The sequence below is a fragment of the Moschus berezovskii genome, chromosome 19 (assembly GCF_049115385.1).
Source record: "Moschus berezovskii isolate FMDL1 chromosome 19, NW_MosBer_1.0, whole genome shotgun sequence".
In the NCBI taxonomy this organism is placed as follows: domain Eukaryota; kingdom Metazoa; phylum Chordata; class Mammalia; order Artiodactyla; family Moschidae; genus Moschus; species Moschus berezovskii.
In genome coordinates this window covers 54,646,218-54,667,989 of record NC_142478.1, presented here as the reverse complement: position 1 = coordinate 54,667,989, position 21,772 = coordinate 54,646,218, and the positions used below count along the sequence as shown (strand labels likewise).

Below are 21,772 nucleotides of genomic sequence, written 5' to 3'. Positions count from 1 at the left end.
TTTCTCCTCTCTTTGACATTTGCAGACCATCTGGCACACTGAGAGACAGAAGCTTTTTACAGTACCGGCTTTCAGTGGATGGACAGCCCCCGGCCTGTAGCAGTAGACTTGAATAGGTCAGAGGTCATGGTCACCAGGGTCGTTTGTGTGGGCTGCTCATTGGGTGTTTGACATTTGTAGTGCGGTCATGTTTTTCCTGCTGCTGGGTGTATACACATCCCCAGTGTTACTCCATTTCAGGGGAAGTTGTGTGTGGGTGCAAGGAAACTTCCAGAACCCAAGTGGGCACAGTAGTGAAGGCACCTCTAATAAGCCTGAAAGGCACAAGAGAGCCGGGATTAGGGGGAGGAGAGTGGGGCACTCGCCTAGAGAACAAAATTTAAGGAAATGTCCCAGGAACTTCCCTGGTGGCCCAATGCTTAAGATTCTGAACTTCCAATGCAGGGGGTATGTGTTCAATCCCTGGTCGGGGAACTAACATCCTGAATATTACATGGCCAAAAAAAAAAAAAATCCATATATATATAGGAAATGTCCCAAACTCAGAAATCATGACAAATACTATTTTATTGCAATGTTTTACAGGTCAAACTTAATACAAAAAATTCCAGGTGAGCAACAGAGCAACACTTTAAATAAAGCCAAGATAACTCTTCAAGTCTACCCCCCACACCGCCCCCAGCCCCCCACCTGCCCTCGGTGGATGCTGCTGCCTGGGATAAGCAGCAGTCAGTTCTTGTCAAAGATTTTTCTCCAGGGCAGCCCAGCAATGGATGCAAGCTCTCTTCTGTGGAAGCGAGTGGGTGAGGATTTGGGGAAAGTGCATCTTGGGACTTGCCTGGCAGTCCAGTGGTTAAGATTATGAGTGTCATCTGTAAGGGATGTGGGTTCGATCTCTGGTTGGGGAACTGAGATCCCACATCTTTGTGGTACGGCCAAAAAAAGAAGAAAAAGGAAGTGCATCTTAATGTGTTCATATTCTGGAAGGCATAGTCCACCGCTTTTGTCCTGTGAATGAAAAGTCACCCATGTGTTTCTGGTCAAGGAACCCAAGGCTGAGGAATTCCTATCTTGTCCAAGAATTGAAGCAAACAGTCAGTTGTTCTGTTTTTTTTTTTTCTCCAGAATGCTCCAGATATTCAAAGTTCTGTTTGGGCAGCAGACTGCCCGTGATCTTCCTGGTTGATATGGAAATGGGCTGTAAATTCATAACATGTTCCTCTAGGCCCCCCCACACACACTCGAAGGAAGCTACCCCACCCTTCTGTGACTTCCTGGAATGAACCTCATTCTCAATAGTGAGAGCACCTTTGTCCTTGGTGTCCCCCACCTGGAAGGCTAATTCTCTTCCTCCAGCTCACGTGTGGTTATTTAGGACTCATCTTAAAATGTCACCTTCTCAGAGTCAACTTCCATCAGTACCCCAGCAAGAAACTGTCCCGTTGATGGTTCTTGCTGGCAGTTCCTTGTTAATTTCCTCCCTGAACCTCACAATGTTGCCTCCCCCACTCATCAGACTGGGCACCCCAGAGCTGGACTATCTTGCTTGTGGGTAGTTCTGAGGTTGAGCCAGGGGGGAGGCACAGTGGGGGCTTGAGCAATCCTGATGGGATGAACATGCTTGAAGGTGGTGCCTTCAGTTTGGGGCTGTCTGAAGAGCAGACACCAAAGAGAAACTAACCTAGTGTATCTGTCCACACTCTCACACCTTCCCTGCCACCTCTGTTCCCTTAGCTAGAATATGAGCCTCTCCCACATTCCTTTGGTCCTTTCAAAGCAACCTGTAGGTACCCCTGGGTTCCCTGATTTCAGAATGGAAGTTTGGGTCACATGGAGGTGTTGTGGAGTGGCTGAATAGCTGGGAGCTGAAAAGGTAAGGATTCCCTTTATCAGTCATCAGAAGTCCCCACTTTCAGAATGGAAGGCTGGCTCATCTGGGGATGGTGTGGGAGTGTCTGTGTGGGTAGATGGGTGGGTGGGAGCTGGAAATGTAAGGACCCCCTTGTCAGTCACCCGAAGAAAGGGAAGCAAGTGCCTTCTCCCTTCCAAGGAAGGAAAACAGGGGAAAGATGGGTGCGAACTTTTGTCAGCGAGCGAGAGCCTCCTTGTAAGAAACTAGGCACACAGCAAAATGCTGGAGGATTCAGGACATATTTCTAACCTCCCGGCCACCTCCCCCAGCCCCATTTTCACCAGTGCTTTCCACCTGCAAAGGCCCAGTGTGTTGGCCTCGGATGATCGATAATGGAGACACAAGTACCCCTGGCAACTGGTTCCTATCTTAGAAGGTAAACAGAGGGGTGGACAGTTACACTGGAAAGCGAGGAGCCAAGGAACGGGTCTCGAAGCCTGGTGAGCATATAAGCATCTTGTTTTCACCCCTTCCGTTGTAATTTACAGACTTCTAAAGCAGAAATCTCTGAAGATTCTTTTACTGGGACTTTAGTGAGCGGGAGGAAACCTCGAATGGTCACATCAGACACGACTACTACTACAGCTGTTACTTAGGATGGCTTGAGGACCCCATGAATCACCCCCTAGGGCTGCCACTGGGGTGTTTATTCCGGAGGTTTGTAGGGCTTCTCAGGTAGCTCAGATGGTAAAGAATCTGCCTGCAGTGCAGGAGACCGGGGTTCGATCCCTGGGTTGGGAAGATCCGCTGGAGCTGGGATGGCAACTCACTCCAGTATTCCTGCCTGGAGAATCCCCATGGACAGAGGAGCCTGGCTGGCTACAGTCCATGGGGTCGCAAAAAGTCAGACACGACTGAGCGACTAAAACACACAGAACGTCGAGCTGTGCAGTCCCCCGGGCGCGGGCTGGTGGAGGCGCCGGCCGGGGCGGTTGCCCACCGCGGAGGAGGCCGGAGGCGGGGTGGGCCGGGAGGAGGGAGGAGGAGGCGCCTAGAAAAGGAGGCGCGGCCGGGAAGGTGCGGAGAGGGCCCGGCGGCGGCGTGCGCCTCGGGCTGGGCCGGGCCGCGGGCGGTGGAGCGCGGAGGCGAGGCCGGGCCCGGCGTGGCTGGAGCGCGGCCAGCGGCGGCGGGCGGGCGGCAGGCCCGGCGTGGCAGCGCGGCGCGGCGGCCGCCCCGAGCGCGCAGAGCCGGGCGCCCGACCGCCGGCCCCTCCTGGACGCGGCGCGCACGGCCCGGCCGGTCGGGGAACCCGGGGTCTCGGGGAACCCCGGGGCCTGACGCGCCGCCTCTCGGCTCTGCCTGCAGGTCCCGGGCGCGCGCAGCCCTCGCCCCGCCGCCCGCCCGCCCGCCCCGGGCCCCGGAGCGCGGTGGAGGAGCCCCCCGAGGAGCCGGGGGCCTGCGCCCCGCGCCCCCCAGACATGGTGGGCCACCTGCATCTGCAGGGCATGGAGGAGAGCCTCAAGGAGAAGAGCCGGGAGGGCGTGCTGGACAGCCCCGACTCCGGGCTACCCCCCAGCCCCAGCCCCAGCCCGCCCTTCTACTCGTTGGCGCCTGGCATCCTCGACGCCCGCGCGGGGGGCGCCGGCGCCTCCTCCGAGGCCCCCGGACCCGGCGAGGCCAGAGCGGTAAGCGCGCACCTTCGGGCAGAAAGAGGGGCAGTGCCCGTCCCCCTGACCCCCCAAGGAGATGGGGTACTTCAGGAGCCGGGCCTGGGTTCCTCCTGACATCCCCCCAGCCAAGAAGGTGTCCCAAGTGACAGCCATGCTCCCCAGGTGGCGATCGGGGCGCCTAGGTGGGGGTGGGCCAGCCCCGTCCCTGCAGACCTCTCCCTGGCTGCCGGCCTCTCTAGGGAGTCTTACTGTCAGAAGTAAAAGAACAGGGGTGAGGACCGTCTGAAATTCTCAAAGAGGCTGGCTTCCCAGAGGTGAGCTGGAACCCCAGGCTGCAGCTATGGACCCAGGTTCCCTGTTTACTGTTCCCCTTGTTCTGCCAACGTGAAAGCCTTTTTTTTTTTTTTTTAACCAAACCCAGACAGGAACCCTTCCTCCTCGGGATTTTGAGGGATGTTGACGTGGAGTTGAGGCGGTGCCTGGGGAAGGCTGGAACCCCAGGTCCGGAGGCGCAAGAGTTTTACCTCTTGCCAGAGGCGGTGGGACCTTCAGGTGGACTGCGGGGGTCTCCCTGCTTGGTGGCTGGGCTGAGACCGTGTTTCCCCCACCCCACCCCTTCCGGCGGGATTGAGTGCCTTCTGATTAGAGGAATGACGAACAGATCCGGAGGCTGCCCCCAGTCCCAGTGGCATCTCCCGGTTCTCGCAGTTCTCTGCATGCTTTAACGGGTGTACTAGCCGACTGCAGCCTGGCAGCACTTTCCTGGGGCCCCCGGCAGTGCTTGGTCCCTCACAAGGCAGTAAATGCATCCCGCTCATTGGAAAATCTCCCCAGAACTGAAAAGAATGGTTATCCCGCCTCTCGCCTACAGACAGGAATGTCACTGGTGTCTCCCTTGCTGTTTGCTCTGGTGGGTCCCAAACCTGAGAAGGCATAGGAATCTCTGGGAGATTTAAAAAAAAAAAAAAATTCGCATACCCACCTCCTACTTCCAGACATTCTCATTTGATTTATTAGAGGCTGCGAACTGGACATCAGGATTTTTAAAACCTCCCCAGGTGATCTTAGTGCAGCAAAGTTTGGGAAATCCCTGTCTTAGACCAAAATTATGTGTTGAATTTGAACTTTGCTCTCTCTTTGTGGGTGAGGGGGTGGGGAGAGGCGTTCCAGACTTCCAGAGATCGATAGGTGTGACCCCAGCTGTTGGCAGTGAAACTGATCCTGTTGTCCGAACGCGCCAACTTTCCTGCACGAGTGTCTCAGACTTGGCACTGTTGAATGGGGGTTATTTGGGCTGCTTGCGTTGGGACTTACTTCCTCTGGTGTCCTACACAGTGGGGCTTGGAGGATAGGGGCAGAGAACCAGGCTTCCCCTTTACTCTTTGGGTCACCCCAAAATTTGCCTTATAGAAGGTTTTCTGGATGCTTTTCCTGCCAGCCAGGGGAAGCCATAGGAACAGCGCACCCGGCTTACTTGTCTTGGCTGTCCTGGTTTATTTTATTTTTCCCTCTCCTTGCTAACTAGATGCCAGGTATGGAACTGAGCTGTGTCTCTAATCTTTTTAATTTGGCTTGAGGGCAAGACCTGGGCTTTGCACAGGTAATGGCATCTGCGTTTAGACAGCCTTCCCATGTGCTAAGAACTGTCCTAAAGCTCTTTACTTCTGCCAACTCATTTCATTTTCATGATATCCCTATGAAGCATGTAGGTGCTCTTGTTAGATCCATATTCCAGAGCGGGAGATCGAGGCACACAGAGGTTAGTGACTTTGCTGGATTAGAACCCAGGAAATTGGGCTCCAGAGTCTCTACGCTTAAACCTTGCATTATCCTACTTTTCATTGTGTGGCTAATTAACTATCTGCATGGGTTTTAAAATTTTAGTAAAACATTTTTTAAAACATACTTTATTTTTTTAATATTTTTTTATTTTTAAATTTTTTATTGGTGTATAGTTGATTGGGGGCTTCCCAGGTGGTGCCAGTGGTAAAAAAAACCCGCCTGCCAATACAGGAGACTTAAGAGATGTGGGTTTGATCCCTGGGTCGGGAAGATCCCTTGGAAGAGGAAATGGCAACCTGCTCCGGTATTCTTGCCTGGAGAATCCCAGGGACAGAGGAGCCTGGTGGGCTACAGTCCATAGGGTCACAAAGAGTCAGACATGACTGAAGTGACTTAGCACACACACACGCACTGAGAATGCTTCCCGGGAGCAGATGTAGGCAAAAATACCAGCTGCCAATCTTTCACAAAAGGACAGAAAGTTCTCCTGCGTTTTGGAGCTGATGGTTTCAGATGCCCAGGAAGAGGCTGACTGCATGCAGGGCCGGGTTTGCTTTGGCACCCCATGTGGGCCTGGGGTTCAGCCTGGGGTAGACATCTCTGTTCTGACACCCTGTTCCCAGCACTGCCTTCCCGGTCAACATTGGTGCCACACACCCCAGCAGGTGGAGGGAGGCAGGGTGAGCTGCAGTTCTGTCCCCACCCCCAGGTCACTGAGGTCCTCACAGGCTTGTCACCATATTTATTATGCTGGGCGTGCATGTTAAATTTGCTTACCCTCTACAGAGAGGTCCCCTCTCCCCCTACTTTTTTGTGAATAAGTTAAACTTACCCTCTGGACAGTACACCATGGATGTAGGGTAACTGGCTGGCTGCAACATTGCCCCCCAAGACCTAAAAGGCACTGGGGACCAGGCTGGGTGTGAGTGAACCCCCAACCCCCACCCTATCTTGACCATAGGTTTTTTTCTTGCCCACTCTTTGAAGCAAAGATGGTAATGTTTCTAGTAATTCTCAAGCCAAAGGAAGATCTGGGAATCATTCCATCAATACTTACTGAGCACCTGCTGTATGTCATGCAGTTTTGGGTCTCGTGGGTGACACAGTGGTGAACAAGATGTTCAAAGGTGGTCCCTGCCACCATGGAACTGGCATTCTAGTGGGAGAGACAGTCACCAACTTAAATACGTGATATAACACTAGACGGATTGTTAAGTGCCCTTAAAGAGCTGCCTGTGAGTGGACAGGGTGGTCAGGGAAGTGACAGTTAATGGAAACCAGAAAAATTAGAGTGGCCCTCATGGTCATAGGCCTGAAATGTGTGTCAGTCCAAGGGAATGGCCAGTACCAAGGCCCTGAGACAGGAGCAAGCTGGCATGGTTGAGTTGCCGCAGTGAGGCCAGCCAAGGCCAATACAGGGACTTGTAGACCCAGCTGAGCCAGAAAGTAAAATTCCATTTGGTCTTTTAAAAATGGACTTGTGGCTGTTTTATTTTCATTTTTTGAAAGCCTCATGAGTTCCCAGACTCCCCCAAATTTAGAAACCCAAATCAGAGACTTGACTGAGAGGGGGCCATGTGGAACAGGCTCTATGGAGGGTGGAAGGAGGTCTTACCTCCATGCGGTGGGGCCCCGCTCACCTGCAGGACACCGGGCCAGCCAAGGCCACCTGCCGGGCCAGCCAGGCTCTGCCCGTCAGCTGCGTTCATCCTTCGAATATTTAAGCCAGGCCCGGTGAGGGATACAGCCAGGAACAGGACAGAAGCCGTCTGTACCACCTTCAAGTTCCCAGGCCCTGGACCGCCAGCTCCTATGTACTTCCTCCCGCGCTCCCTGTCCTGCCTGGGAGGAGCTGGGGGACTTCGGGGGCATCATGGGGGAGAGGCTTATGTTGTCAGGAGGGCTGAGTCAGTGTGTGTGGCAGACACCCATCCCTCCAAGTTAACCTGGGCAGTTCGGGCAACTAGCCCTGTCCACTCTTTACCGCCCTTAGGGAGAGCACAGAGGGCGATGGGATCTCAAGTCATGATCTCTGGTTGCCCACTGGAGGGGACAGCCACCATGGGGTGGGGGAGATGAGAGATTACCCACCTGTGGCAGATGAAGGGCTCACCCCCTGAGACCAGAGGTGGCGGTCTGAGCTGTTACCCCTCAGATACTGATGTGGATTCTCCAGAAGCCAGTGTTCTGGGCCCCGTCACCCCCATCTCATCTCCTGGGATCTGTTAATACATCGAGTGTATGCCTGAGTGGCCCACTGGAGAATTTCCCGAAGGACGAGCTGCTGGTTCCCTGGACCTGGATTCTGAGGGCAGCCCTTGGGGCCAGATCCAGGTAGAATTGGTGATGAGGAGTGGGCTGTCTTTGCCCCATCCTTGAAAATTTCCTGGGGCTGCTGCCCAGCTCTTGGAAATCTTGGTCACAGCCACCTCTTAGGATCTTGACTGTGTCCCCCGGAGCCCTCCACCCCAGGACACTTGGATTTTCTCATTTCTGTTTCTGGTCTGTGATGATGAAACCCAGGATAAGGGCAGAGAGGGAAGGGGGTTAGGAATTTAGGCAGTTAGGGCCCAGGATTGGGAAGGGTGTATGGACAAATGAATGGATGGATGGACAGATGGGTGGATAAATGGACACACGGATGGATGGATGCATAGACAGAAGGGTGGATGGGTGGATGGATAGATGGATGAATGGGATGGACAGATGAAGAAAAAAATGGAAGGTTAGGTGTATGGACAGGCGGACTGTGAAGACAGTCCTGGCCCCCTAGCAGGCCCACAGGTGTGTCCCTGACCAGCACAGCTGCCTGAGCAGGGTCAGGAGAAGAGAACCAGGTGTGTCAGGCCACGGAGGGAGGAGCCTGTGTGAAGGAAGAAAGGCTGTGAGGAGCCAGAAACCCTGGCGCCTCCTTCCAGCCCCCATCTGCTTAATCCTGGACAAAGCGGCCTCCAGCGGAAACCCAGCGACCTCTCTGACAGCGCCGCTTCTCTGTGAAAGGCTCACCTGTCTGAGAAGCTCCACCTGGAGCTTTAGTGTGAAAAGAAGACAAATAGGCCCTCGCCCTGCCAGGTGCCCTGGGGGTGAGGGAGCGATCAGGAGCCACCATCCTGGGAAAAGGGCACCAGGCGGAGGGCCACCCAGAGATGGATCGGTCCTTTTCGCCCTTGGGACTCCTGGCCTCCCTGTCAGGGGAGGGATATAGTACAAAGAGGCCACAAGTCTGAGACCCAGGTGTCAGCGGGTCCACCATCCCTCCAGAGGTTCTAGGGAAGAATCCATCCATGTGCCTGTCCCAGCTTCTGGTGGTGGCTGCCAGCCTCGGTGTGCCTCGGCTTGTAGACACACAGCCCCATCCCCATGTGACTTTCTTCCCTCTGTATATCCCATGTCCAAAGCTCCCTCTTTTTATAAGGACACCAGCCGTATTGAATCGTGCCCCACCCCTACCCAGTGGGACCTCATCTTAACTTGATCTTCCTTACTTAAAGACCCTATTTCCAAAGAGGGTCACACCCCCAGGTCCCAACAATTAAGATGTGAACATACTTTTGTGGGGGCTTCCCTGGTGGCTCAGACGGTAAAGAATCTGCCTGCAATGCAGGAGACCAGGCTTCAGTTCCTGGGTTGGGAAGATCTTCTCGAGAAGGGAATGGCAACCCACTCCAATATTCTTGCCTGGAGAATTCCATGGACAGAGGAGCCTGGTGGACTACGTACAGTCCATGGGGACAGGACTGAGTGACTCATACACACACATATACCTTTTTGGGAGTCACAAGCCAACCCAGCACCCTCCTGTCGCTTGGGCCCCTGTGGTCACTTGTCTTGGGGAGCAGGCTTGTCCTTCAGCCCCACCTCCAACCTGTGATCTACAGCTTTGCTCAGGTTCACTCTCTGAGTGTCAGTCCCTGGACCATTTGGGGTCTCCTCGGCTCCCCCAGCCTGGCCCCGCTCACCTCCTCTGTTGTGCCATGTTGTGCAACTAGCCTTTGGGAGCCGCCTGGCCCCGCTGCCGCCCCGTCCCACACCAGCCCGGAATTGACCACCAATCCCCAAGGCCTTTCATAAAAAGGATGAGGATTCTTGGGGCATAAATAACCTCTTCTTGAATCGCTTTCCTCACGGGTGAAGGCTAATGTCCACCTTAGCCCACCATGGGAGCTTTTGGTCTCAACGCCCCAAACATGCTGAAGATCATCAGTTAAATTCTGATCGCAATAGAAACCATGGCCACCAGTTAGGTCAGAAGCCTTGAGAAGGGCCATTTCAGCCCTCACAAAGGTTCCCCATGGCTTCGATGAGGATGCCCTGCCCCTACGCCAGTGTGGGGTCTCCCTGGACCTGTCCTCCTGCCCCTCACTCTCCACTGATGTGGGCTTGATACCCCCTGACTGAGCAGAAAGTTTTGTGGGACACACGTGGCTCTAGCCACGTTCCATGCAGTGGGCCAGTGAGGGACCGCCGTGGGTCCCCCAGGCTGCGGACAAACGCCCCTGTGCTGTCCCTGCCAGCCAGGCTGGGACCCCCAGTCAGGCTGGGCTGTCACCACACGGCACGGAGCTCTCAAAGCCCAGCAGCACTTCTCTTTTGCTGCCGTCCTATGGGCGGTGCTGTGTACAGCAGCCAGAGACGGGGAGCGCTCCAGACGCCCGTGTGTATTTTTACTTCCAGTATTTATCCTCGAACACGAATCACTGGGCGAGGTGGGTGGGGCCTGGCGGGCAGAGGGCAGCCGCGACCCACTGCTCTCTGGGTCCTGCTTTCTCTGAAGTCCTCCCTGGTCCCCATGCAGATGCCCTGCCTGCCCAGGAGACCAGGGAGCCAGGCCAGCCCCCTCCCCAGGCTAGAATGGGGCTCTTTTGGTCCCCAGAAGGAGTTGGGGGCTGGTCCAACTGTGTTACCATCCTAGGGTGGAGGGCGTGGTGTCTGGGAGATAAGGATCCAACCTTCAGCCTCTCCACTCCTCTGCCCCGGAGACTCAGCTGCTTTTCCTCTGGCCTTGCCCCCCAGGGCTTCAAGGGGCCCTGAGGACACTAGCCAGCCTGCACCTGGAAACCCCGGACTGTGGGCCTCACAAATGGCACAATCCCATTGTACAGATGGACAAACTGAGGTACCTAGCGAGCAGGTTCCCTGGGCGCAGGGGTCTCTCGGGGGGTCCTCTTCAGAGTGGAGCAAGCACCTGGGCCTTTAGGGGAACAAGCTGGCCTGTGGCTGCCCCCGGGGTTGGAGAGTGGTGAGGGGAGCAGGATGCCTGGGAGTGTTCTTCGCTCCATGTGGCCTGGGTCAGGTGATCAGGTGTAGCAGCAGAAGGAGTCCCCTGGGCCCATGTGCCCCAACCCTCTCCGCAGCCCACCCTCACCCTGGTGGCTCCCATGGGGGTGTCCGGAGGCTGAGTTGAGGGGGGGGTTGGGTAAGCTGCTTTTGCAGGGTTGGCGGCTTGCCTGCCTGGCCCGCCACTGTAGCTGCAAGACTGAGCCCTGAGCTTCTGGGGCCAGGCAGGTAGCTGTGGGGCACCTAGGAGCTGCACGGGTCCCTGGAGCCCTGCGAGGGTGGCCTTCAGCTGTCCTATGGCCCAGGTCCCGGGATGCCAGCCTCCATCTGGGTTTTCAGTGGCTTCCCCCAGCTCTTGTACAGCACTCCTGAGTGGGACGGATCTTAGCTGTTTTTCACCGGGGGCCCTTGGGACAATGATGCCCAGAGTGCCAACTTCCTGGCCCAGCCTGTGAAATCAGCCTAGTCCCCTCTGCTGGCAGCCAGTCAGGGAGTGAAATCTGGCCAGAACAGGGCCCCAAACATGCACTCAGCTCTCATCAGGAGGCTTGAATGAGCCTGAGAGGGATGGTGGTACCTGGTTCTTCATTACCTCCCAAAGAAGTACTCCCTGCTTCTGAGCTTAGGAACTGTTCTTTCGTAGGGGTGGAGGTGGGTGGGTTGGGGGTGGCGTGGGTGTGGGTGATGAAAACCAATAGCAGGCTACCCCTTCCTCCCTCTGCCCTTCCACCTGGAGATGCCCCCGAAAACCTTAGCACCCACATCCACAGCCCCTTGCATGCCTGCATCATCCTCTCTCCTCTTGTGTGTCCTCAAGACGAATCCTGGGAGGCACTGTGATTCATCCAGCCCACACAGGATCTGGCACACAGTAGGTGTTCAGCACATGGTAGGTGGTCGGCACACAGTAGGTGCTCAACAAACCACTGCACACATTTGGGGGAGTGCCACACTTCAGATAGGGAATGGCTCATCACTCCGGTATTCTTGCCTGGAGAATCCCATGAACAGAGGAGCCTGGCGGGCTACAGTCCATAGGATCGTGAAGAGTCAGAAACAACTGAGCGACTAACACATTCACTTTCATACTTCAGAGAGTCTTGCAGGGAGAGAGTATGGTTTTTATGAACGTCAAGTCATGGAGTTTTATAGCTGAGGTCAGTGCTGAGTTCACAGAGCCATGGAGAACACCAGAAGTTCTAAAATCTTGTCACTTTTTTTTTTCTTTCTTTCTTTAAAATTTTGACTGTGCTGTATAGCTTGTGGGATCTTAGTTCCCCGACCAGGCATTGAACCGGGGCCCTCGGCAGTGAGTGTGGAATCTTAACCACTGGACCACCTGGGAATTCCCATCACTATTTTATTTTTAAGCTTAAATCTCCTGAATGATGCATGCTTGCTTCTGGCAGGTTGGAGCAGGGTTGTCTCAAGCTTAAAAAGGGGGCATGGATTGACCTCTCTCAGGAGAGGAACCCCCATCCCTGCCTCTTGACCCTTTATGGAAAGCATTTAGAATACAAGCCCACACTTCCATGGAGCTTGCTCAGTGCCAGACACAGTCCCACTCATTTGCACACTTTGAATCCTCCAGTCCTCACTATGGCCTGTGAGGCAGGTGCTCCTGTCACCCCACTTTGGGGACCAGGAGGCTGCAACCCCGAGTGAGGAGTTGCTTGCTAGGTCACATGATGCATTAGCCCCCTGTTGCTGCTCTAACACATCTACACACGGTGGCTTGAAACAACTCGGACTCGATACCTTACATTTCCAGGGACTTCCCTGGTGGCCTAGTGGTGAAGAATCCGCCTGCCCTTGCAGGGGGCGTGGATTCTCTCCTTGGTCAGGGAACTAAGATCCCACGTGCCGGCAGGCAACCAAGCCCACGCACCACAACTAGAGAAAACAGTGCCGCGATGAAGAGCGCGTGCTGTGAGAGAGATCCAGCACAGCCAAAAATAAGGCAAATCAGAATAAATTCAAAGAACACCTTGCAGTTCCGAAGGCCAGCCGTCTAAAATGCGTCTCACAGGCTATTAATAAAAGCAAGGATTTGGACAAGGCATCCTTTCTGGGGGCTTCCCAGCTGGCGCTAGTGGTAAAGGACCTGCCTGCCAAAGCAGGAGACATAAGAGATGCAGATTTGATCCCTGGGTTGGGAAGATCCCCTGGTAGAGGGCATGGCAACCCACTCCAAGTATGCTTGCTTGGAGAATCCCCATGGACAGAGGAGTCTGGCAGGCTACAGTCTATAAGGTCGCATAGAGTTGGACACACCTGAAGTGAATGAGCACACACCCACACGTTCTTTCCAAATACTCTAGGGGAGAATCCTTGCCTTTCCCACCTTCTAGGGGCTGCCCACATTCCTTGGCTGGTGGTCCCATCCTCCATCCTTAAGACATCCTTAATGTCCTCAATCTTTCTGACTCTGACCCGCTCCCTTCCTCTTTCACTTATAAGGACCATTGTGATGATGGGGAGTGGGGTGGGCACTGGATACTCCATGACAGTCTTCCCATCTCAAGATCCTTAATCACACCTACAAAGTCCCTTTTGCCCTGTAAGGTTGCACATTCCCAGGAACTGGGCATTAGGACCTCACATTTGGGGAGACATTATTCTACCTGCCACACCCAGCAAAAGAGAGTGGGACCACCCTGAGGACGGCTGCTGGGGCCTGTGGGGAACCCCTTGTTTGTCCAAGTCTTGGGTATTTTCTTCCTGTGGTCCTTCATCAGTCTGTGTTCTGGGGACACTGTGATCAACTGAGGAGGTGGCTTCAGTGACCACATACATAGGCAGAGAGCAGATTAAAAGACAGGCATGGGGCTGGCTCAGGGGCTCACAAGTGTGTGGGGGAGCAGGGTGCTGCTTTGCATGTGTGAGGTCCTGCCTTTGGATAGCACAGGATCTGAAAGGTGCCAGGCAATGGGGATAGAGTGGTCCTCTGGTCCTGAATCTTAAGGAGCTCATGGTCTGGGGGTGACAGACACACAAAGGGTTCGCAGCAATGGAGACCAGCAGGTGGGAGCTCCAGGGACCCCACAGAGGATGGTCAGGAAGACAGGAAGCTGGTTTCTGAGTTGTCGCCTTAGACCAAGTGAGAGAGAAAGGAAAGGATGTTCCCAGTACCGAGAACGGCGTAAACCAAGGTGCAGAGGCAGCCTGCGGCGTGGCCAAGGCTAGCGGAATATGGGCCTGGATGGGAAGCTCTGTGATCCTGTGCATGAGGGCAAGCTTGCTCTGAGCACGGGGTGACAGGTCAGGTCTTGGGGCTACAGCGCCAGTCTTGTGGGCATTGAGAGGCAGTGGGGGAACGTGGGCGAGGGCACAGGCTCTGCAGCTAGACCACCAGCTCTGCCCCTTCCTAGCTGTGTGGCCGCAGGCAAGTTACTTGGCCACTCTGGGCTTCAGTTTTAGCATCTATATAACAGGGATGCTAGTAACATCTCTGTTGTATGAGTGAATGAATGGATACACGGGGGGCTCAGAGCAGTGCCTGGTGCAGTTTGCACTCGAAGAGTGTCCACTGCTGTGATCTCTCATCCGGGTGAGGTCAAAGAGGACCTTGCGAAGGATTTGAATGAGTGACCCACAGCCGTGCACCAAGAAGGGCTGGGAACTCGTGCCTTGATGAGCGCGGTTTTCAGCCCATCGCAGAGCTCCGTCCTGCCATGGCACCCTGGGGGGCAGCTCGCGAGGCTTGGGCTCAGGGGCTCCTTGAAAGGGTTCTCAGTTCTACAAGGCTCTGAGCCTGGCTCTTGGGGCTCAGGTGGGCTGGGCACTGTAGAAAGAGGCCGTGACCATATCCCCTTATAGTGACGCCTGAGAACCAGGTGGTTGGGGGGCAGGCCAGTGGGTGAGTGGGCATCAGAGTGCTGGGATTCCACAGAGGGATGCTGGGGTGGGCTTCCTGATGGACCCCGCAGAAGCCGGCTTCCAGAAAAGCCAGGACTGGAAGGGTGTGGGGAGCTCCTCTTATGTCCATCAGGGAGCTGAGGCCGTAGTGTTGAAGGGCTGCTCATGTGACCCTGCATCCTTGGCTCTCCCCACAGCCCCCCGCCCACCCCCCAAGCACCCTGGCAGGAGAGATGAGGCCCCGGATGCTGCCTGTGTTCTTTGGGGAGAGCATTGAGGTGAACCCAGAACCCACCCCGGAGATCCGGTGAGTGGGGCTGCTGGGCTGGGTAGGGATGGGGTGGGGGTGGGATGGGTGGGGGGCCAGGCTGTGGGTCTCGGCAGGTTCCCCTCGCTCTAGGCGGCCCTTCTGGGTGATGCCCCCCGAGGAGGCATGGCTGTGATCTGGAGAGATTCTGCGGCCTTTGCTGTCCACACCCTCCATCTCCCCATCCCAGGCCCACATTTGGCCATTTCCACACTGACTTCACCCCCAACCTGGCTGATTGTTATTTAAAAATTTCCCCTTTATCCCCCAAGGAGCCACTGCCCTGAAGTGTATTAGGTGCCATCCCATCACAGGGTATCTCAAGTGGCACCTGCACTGCTGAGCTAAGGTGACCAAAGACCTTGATGCTGGGAAAGACTGAGAGCAGGAGAAGGGGGCGACAGAGGATGAGATGCTTGGATGGCATCACTGACTCGATGGACATGAGTTTAAGCAAGCTCTGGGAGATAGCGAAGGACAGGGGAGCCTGGCGTGCAAGCGAAGGACAGGGGAGCCTGGCGTGCTGCAGTCCATCGAGTCACAAAGAGTGGGACACGACTGAGCGACTAAGCACAGGGCAGCGCAAGGGGCTCACTCATCTAAAGGAGCCGACGCTACTCTGGGGGAACTTATTTTGATAAAACTTCAAACATAAAGAAGGTTGCGGGAAGAGCATAGGGGACCCTGGTTGAACTGATTCCCTGTTTCCATATTGCCCCGTTGGCTTGAATGTCCACACGCTCTCACTCATTCTACATAAACAAAACATTTTTTCTGACCTGTTTGAGAGGAGGATGATGACATCCTGACCTCGGACCTCTAAATAACTCCGGCCGGTGTCCTTCCTGAGAACAGGGACATCCTTACATAATGACGGTTCACTTGCCAAAATCGGACCAGCTAAAGCTAAAAACACGACCACTGCCTGGTCCAATTCCGCCCATTGTCCCCAAATGTCCTTTTATGGCCTATTTTTAATCCCAGTCCAGGATCCCGCCAGGGGCATGTGTGGCGTGTAGTTGTCCCGTTTCTTGAGTCTTCTCTGAGTCGGCAGGGTCCCTTCTTTGTCCTTTTGACCTTGACATTTTGCAAAAGCCCAGGCTGCTCCACGTTCACCCTGCCCTCCGATCGTGACCTGATTGCCGGGCCCTGAGCTCACCCCTGTCCTCCCTCCACCAGCTGCAATTCTGAGGTCAAGTATGCATCGGAGAAGCACTTCCGGGACAAGGTCTTCTACGCGCCGGTGCCCACGGTCACGGCCTACAGTGAGACGATCGTGGCCGCCCCCAACTGCACTTGGCGCAACTACCGCAGCCAGCTGACCCTGGAGCCGCGACCCCGCGCCCTGCGCTTCCGCAGCACCACCATCATTTTCCCCAAGTGCGCCAGCAACTCCTTCCGCACCACCCTGCACCTCAGCCTGGGCCGGCCCCGCTGCTGGTTCACGGCCAGCGTGCAGCTGCAGCTGTGCCCGCGCCTCGGGCCCGGCCTCCTGGCCCCCGCGCCGCTCTGACCCGCAGCCCAGACCTGGTGGTGGTGGCATCGGCGGTGAACCAGGGCCACCCCTGGGGTGGCCGGAGGATGGACTCCGCTATTGGGAGGGACCCCGGGCTGTGTCTTACCCTGGCCGCTGGGGCTCACCCAATAAGCACATCTATTTTATCAGCACCTATGTGGGGAGGCAGCTTGGGCCTGGCTCTCGGAGGAGCAGGGGGCAAGGGCAGGTGGATAGGCTGTGATGGAGAGAAGAAGGCACGTGTCCTTGGCTGCCCCTGAGGCAGGGACAACCTGAGCAACGGCAGGATGGAGGCATCCCAGCCTTGGCCACACGGGAGGGAAGAAGGGGGCCATTCAGACAACCGGCGGCCCTGGAGGAGGCTGTTTCCAAAGCAAGCCTTTCAAATGCATGCAGCTTAACGGCCAGAGCCGTAGCCTGCAAACTCTGGTGGATGGTGGGCCAGGAGACTGGACGAAAGCTGGATGCCGATGCCAGGGCCAGAGTGGGCTGTGTTTGGGGAGCCGCCAGGAGGAGCCCTGCCCATGCTGTCCCGGTGCCCATGCCCCAGGGCAGAGGATGGAGGGCCCAGCCCATCTGCACCGTAGCCTTTCAGCTCCGTGTCCAGAGCCTAACCCACAGGGCAGCCTGCTAACCTCTGTCTGCTGACGCCTTCAGAACCAGGACTCGGGAACATCAGCGCCCTCGAGCCAGGTGCCAAGGGGAGGCGTCTAAGCTCTTGGAAATGACCACCACCACCTGCCAGCCATCAGCTTAAAGAGATTCTGTGGGGCCCGGCTGCCCTCGCTCAGTCCTCCCCCTCCTACAGTGATGACTCAGCAATGGCCGGTGCTGTAGGGCTCACTGCACACGTGCAAGGTCAGGGGGGAAGACGCGAGACCCCCGTGCTCCCTGGGAAGAGCCAGGACACGCGGGGGCCGGGGCCACGACCTGGGGCTGCTCGGCACCAGTGACCCAAAAGCCCTCCAGCGTGGCCACAGAGATGCCTTCAGACTGGACCCTTAGGTGGGGGCTACCCCCACGTTCCCCTGGCTTTAGCTTCCTCGCTGGGGAGAAGGGCGACTTGGAGCTCACGTTCAGGAGACGCAAGGTGACTGATGTATTTTTATATAACTACACAGACTGTGCGTGGTCTCTCCACAAAGATGCTTTCTGATTAACAAAGAAATAACTTAAGAAATGACTGATTATCTTAATAAAATGTGCAAACTCAAAGAGGTTCCCTCTTCTGTGCTTCCAAGACCTTTGGATTCCCCGGGAGGGGGTGGTATTCACAGGCCCATGGTCCCTCCCGGCTGCTCGCAGGGGACAGGAAGGCAATCCGGAGGGTCAGAGCCCTATGCTAGCACCTCCTTCCCCATCTACAGCTTCAGGCTGCACCAGCTCCACCTAGGAGCTAGGAAATTAATGCAGAGGCCCAGGCCCCACGCTAGGACTTGGTCTGGGGGTGATTCCAAAGAAAGTCCCGGCAATCTGAATATTTGATGCTCCCATGCTTTGTCACCCCGTATGCCAGCCCTCAACACCCACCGACCCCCAGGGCTGGCTGTATCCCTGGAGAAGGGCCCGTGCTGCCTCTGCAAAGCAGGTCTTGACCATGTTACATCTTTTCCCCATCTGGTCTGCATCCTTGGAGGGGCCTCTGGGGCCCCAGGTTGTGAACGAGGAGGGCATTCAGTAGCCTTAGGATAGTGTCCTCTTTTGAATAGTGGAGTACTGGTGTCTTTGCAATGGGCTTCCCTAGTGGCTCAGGGGTAAGGAATTCACCTGCAATGCAGGAGACCCGGGTGCGATCCCTGGGTTGAGACGATCCCATGGAAAAGGAAATGGCAACCCACTCCAGTGTTCTTACCTGGAGAGTCCCATGGACAGAGGAGCCTGGTGGGCTACAGTCCATGGGGTAGCAGAGTCGGACATGACAGAAGCGACTGAGCACGCACGCTTGGTGTCTTTGCAGGGACTCCAGCCTTGAAGGAGGATGATCTCTGACAAGGAGTGGGGGCGGTGAGGCAGGAGGGCAGAGCCAAGGGACAAGTTCATGTCACCCAGAGAAAGAACCCTGAGGCCTCGGCTGCTTGGGGAGGACAAACGGGATGCAAACACAGCGCTGGGGCTTTGCACGGACACGCACGTGTGCTGGGGTCACATCACTGGCACCAGGCAAATTCAACTGAGTTTACTTTCCAGTCGCAACTCTGATCTCCCCACTTGGAAGGAAAAATGGGTTGGGCTTCCTGACATGTGCAGTTATGGTGCCAACGAACCGGGTGATCTTGGAGATGTCCCAGGGGTCGCCGTTCAAGAAACAACTTCCGGGGCGTGCAGTTAGCTGATGGCTTCCAGTCACAGAGCACAGGGATGGGACCCCTCTGACGGGCGTCTTGGCTCTTGGTTGACCAAGACTGGATCCCCACCAGATCCTGCTTCCTGCCTTTGTCTTTCACAGGTGTCACCCCCGATAGGCCTCATCCCCCTGCCCCAACCATATCAGTACCTCCCCAAGGACTTGGGTAGCACTTGTGCCTCTGAGAATCAAGCAAGACCATCTCCTTGGACCATGCAAACAGCTTCCACGTTCCCCGATGACCTTGGGACTCCAGCCTGCTTCCTTGTATGGCCGGGGTTCCAAGAGGCCCACCCTGCGGGGAGGAGCAAGACAGGTGCGAGGGTTGCAGGCATAAGACCCTCAAGCACACCCCAATTTTCCTCTAGAGAAGCTGTGTGTCCTACCAGAACCCAGGGGACTTGGAGGCTGGCAGAAACTGGTGACTGTTTCATCTGGGACCTGTCCCAACCCTTGGGATTACTACCCCCAAAATAGAGCCTGGAGGCTGGTGACCCCACTACCGAGGCTCAGGGTGCCGCCTGCAGAAGGCACTTTGATCTTCTATCCTCCCCCCAACGCTCCCCAGATCCAGATGCACTGGGCAAACCCTTGGGGGGCAGAGGTTGCTCACTAAGCCCCCTGGGAGGGGAAGACCGACACGGGAAGGGCATGGCGGCTGTAAAGAGTCTCTTGCTTTACTTCTCTGAGCATCTGCAAAATGGGCACATGATTTCACCTCCCTGGCGGCTGGGACAGTGAGAATCCATGCTGGTAAAGCTTCGGCTGCAATTGAATCAAGCTGGGACTATCCTGGGGGCGGGTCAGGGCGTCCATCTCTGATGCAGCCACAGAAACACTTCCCACGTTGGAGGACCGGCTCTGGCCCCACACACCCATCCTGACCCGCTTCGCTCGGCTTCTTCTGCCGTCTCCCCAGCCAGTCTCTGGGTTCATCACACTCACAGGCCTCAAATCCAACTCGGCAGCCCCCGCCCACCTACAAGCAGGTGCCCTGTCGGCAGTCTCATCCCGCCCGCCCTTAGTGATGCTGCGAACAGCGGCCCTGGCAGCCGACGTGTACACGGACCGCCTTCTCTGTCTGCAGACCGCCTGACCCTGCTGTCAGCACTTTTTTTGCATTTAATCTTCCCAAGGAGCCTGTGAGGTAGTTGGTGAGACATTCTAATGAGGAAGTGGGACCTGGCCAAACTCCAGAGGGGTGAGGACAGACAGCCTGTCGTGTGACCGCCACAGTGGAACCTTCCCCGGCTTCCTGGAGAAGGAATGAAGATAGACACTTCTCCTTCGGCAGCCCTCCTTGTCCTTCTAAGGGCTCCCTCCCACCAGCTGCCAGCGATCAAGTCAGTTCCACCCCCTCCCGGTAATATGCAAATGAGTCACTGTCCCTGGACCACCTGGAGTTTTCCCTCCCCTCTCTCCTAACAAACCCATTCGTGTCTTTTTTCCTGGTCTCACCCCACCAACTCCTGCTCAGATGGGTAAACTGTGTCTCTACAGAACTACACAGCCCATCTCTGAGTTACTCCTCCCAGCAATATCATCATCCCATTTCACAGATGGGGAAACCAAGGCACAGAGGGTTCAAATGGCTTGGCCAGGGTCACACAGCCATTAGGTGGCAGCTGGCCCCATGGTCCATCCTTACTCACAGGCTACACCACCTCCTTCTGGTCTGTCTCCTAAGTGGCCCAGCCCCTTGATGGGAGCCCTTCCTGAGGCATAGATCTCTGTCCTGGCCCCACACTAGTCTCCTCGCCTGCTTTCCCCTCAGCACCCAGTATCCTCACAAGTCAATGAGCTCTCATTTCAGAAAACCAGCCCATCATCTTACTGGGTGTTGCTTGTTCTGTCTCAGAAATTCCAGGGCCCCCACAGTATGTCCACCCACCCAGCACATCCCTTCCCCAAGAACCACCACCTCCAGGAAGCCACCCTGATTGTTCCAGGTCAGTTGTCATTGTGTCTGAGTCACCTGGGCCCAGGAAGGCTTGTCCTGAGCCAACATGAGTGCCTTGGAGACCAGCCCATTCATGCCCTCCCTGTGGATGGCAGCTCTTCAGGCCAGTGGGCTGGACCTTCCTCTGAAGAGCTGTCTGTGGCCTTACTGGAGACCTCCTGGCCATAAGGAACTGAAGGGATCGGGTTCTAGCTCCAACCTTGGGTACCACCCCTGCCTTCAGGAGGGCTGCAAAGCATCTGCATCAGGAACATCTGGGCTGCTGATGAATACAGATTCCCAGGCCCCACCGTGAACCCAGAGAATCATTCATATCCCCCAGGTGGGGCCCAGGAATCTGCATTCTAACCAACGCCACACTGAGACACAAGGACACTAGCCAACAACCGTCCCCCACTTTACAAACCACAGTCTCATTTCCTACTGAATCTGATCCTCACGTGTCAGTGCACCTCAACAGTCACCAGGGGCCTTGGTTAACAATAGTCAGGAAGAGAAAATCAAGAGCCTTGCTCTCCAGGGGTTCTGTCCAGTAGCTTGCGGTGTGTTAGCAGAGACCCAGAGGAGACAGAAGATGGGGCGAGATAATGGTTTTAGAGGACAGAACGACCGAGCTGGGTTTTGAAGTGTGTGTAAGAGTTTTCCAGGGAAATAGGGGTCAGGGAACAGCATGAAAGTGTTAGTTGCTCAGTCGTGTCTGACTCTTTGTGACACCACGTACTGTAGCCCGCCAGGTTTCTCTGTCCATGGGATTCTCCAGGCAAGAATACTAGAGTGGGTTCCCATACCCTCCTCCAGGGGATCTTCCCAACCCAGGGATCGAACCTGGGTCTTCTGCACTGCAGACAGACTCTACCAGGGAGTTAATGTGAACAGCATTGGGCTCCACTTTAAGATGGACCAGTAAGAAAACTGAACCAGAAGGGAGTTGGGTGAACCCTCTGGGGGCTGAGGACTGGCTGGGTGAGCCTGGAAGAGAGGGTGGACCCTCTGCAGGCACCAGGAGGACCTGAGTTCTCCTTGTGCCCTGACAACATCCCGGCGTGGGGGTCTGTGCTACCGGTCCTGAGAAGACAGGGGTGCCGAGTGGCATCAGTTCTGAGGTCGTGGAGACAGCAGAGGGCTGGCAGAGATAACCCTGTGGGTTGACATTTGTGTTACCCCCTCACCCCTACCCCCACCCCTATATCACCCTGGTCTGACTAC

The 21,772-nt window shown here is 55.8% G+C and overlaps 1 protein-coding gene across 1 annotated transcript; it reads left to right on the top strand.

The window, feature by feature from the left end:
* Window positions 1-2,960: 2,960 nt before the first annotated feature.
* Window positions 2,961-17,471, top strand: RFLNA (refilin A). Its single transcript, XM_055405333.2, has 3 exons — window positions 2,961-3,537; window positions 14,637-14,746; window positions 15,926-17,471. Exons 1-3 carry the CDS (start codon window positions 3,331-3,333, stop codon window positions 16,257-16,259), a joined length of 651 nt encoding a protein of 216 aa, XP_055261308.1. The 5' UTR covers window positions 2,961-3,330; the 3' UTR covers window positions 16,260-17,471.
* The last annotated feature ends 4,301 nt before the right edge of the window (window positions 17,472-21,772 follow it).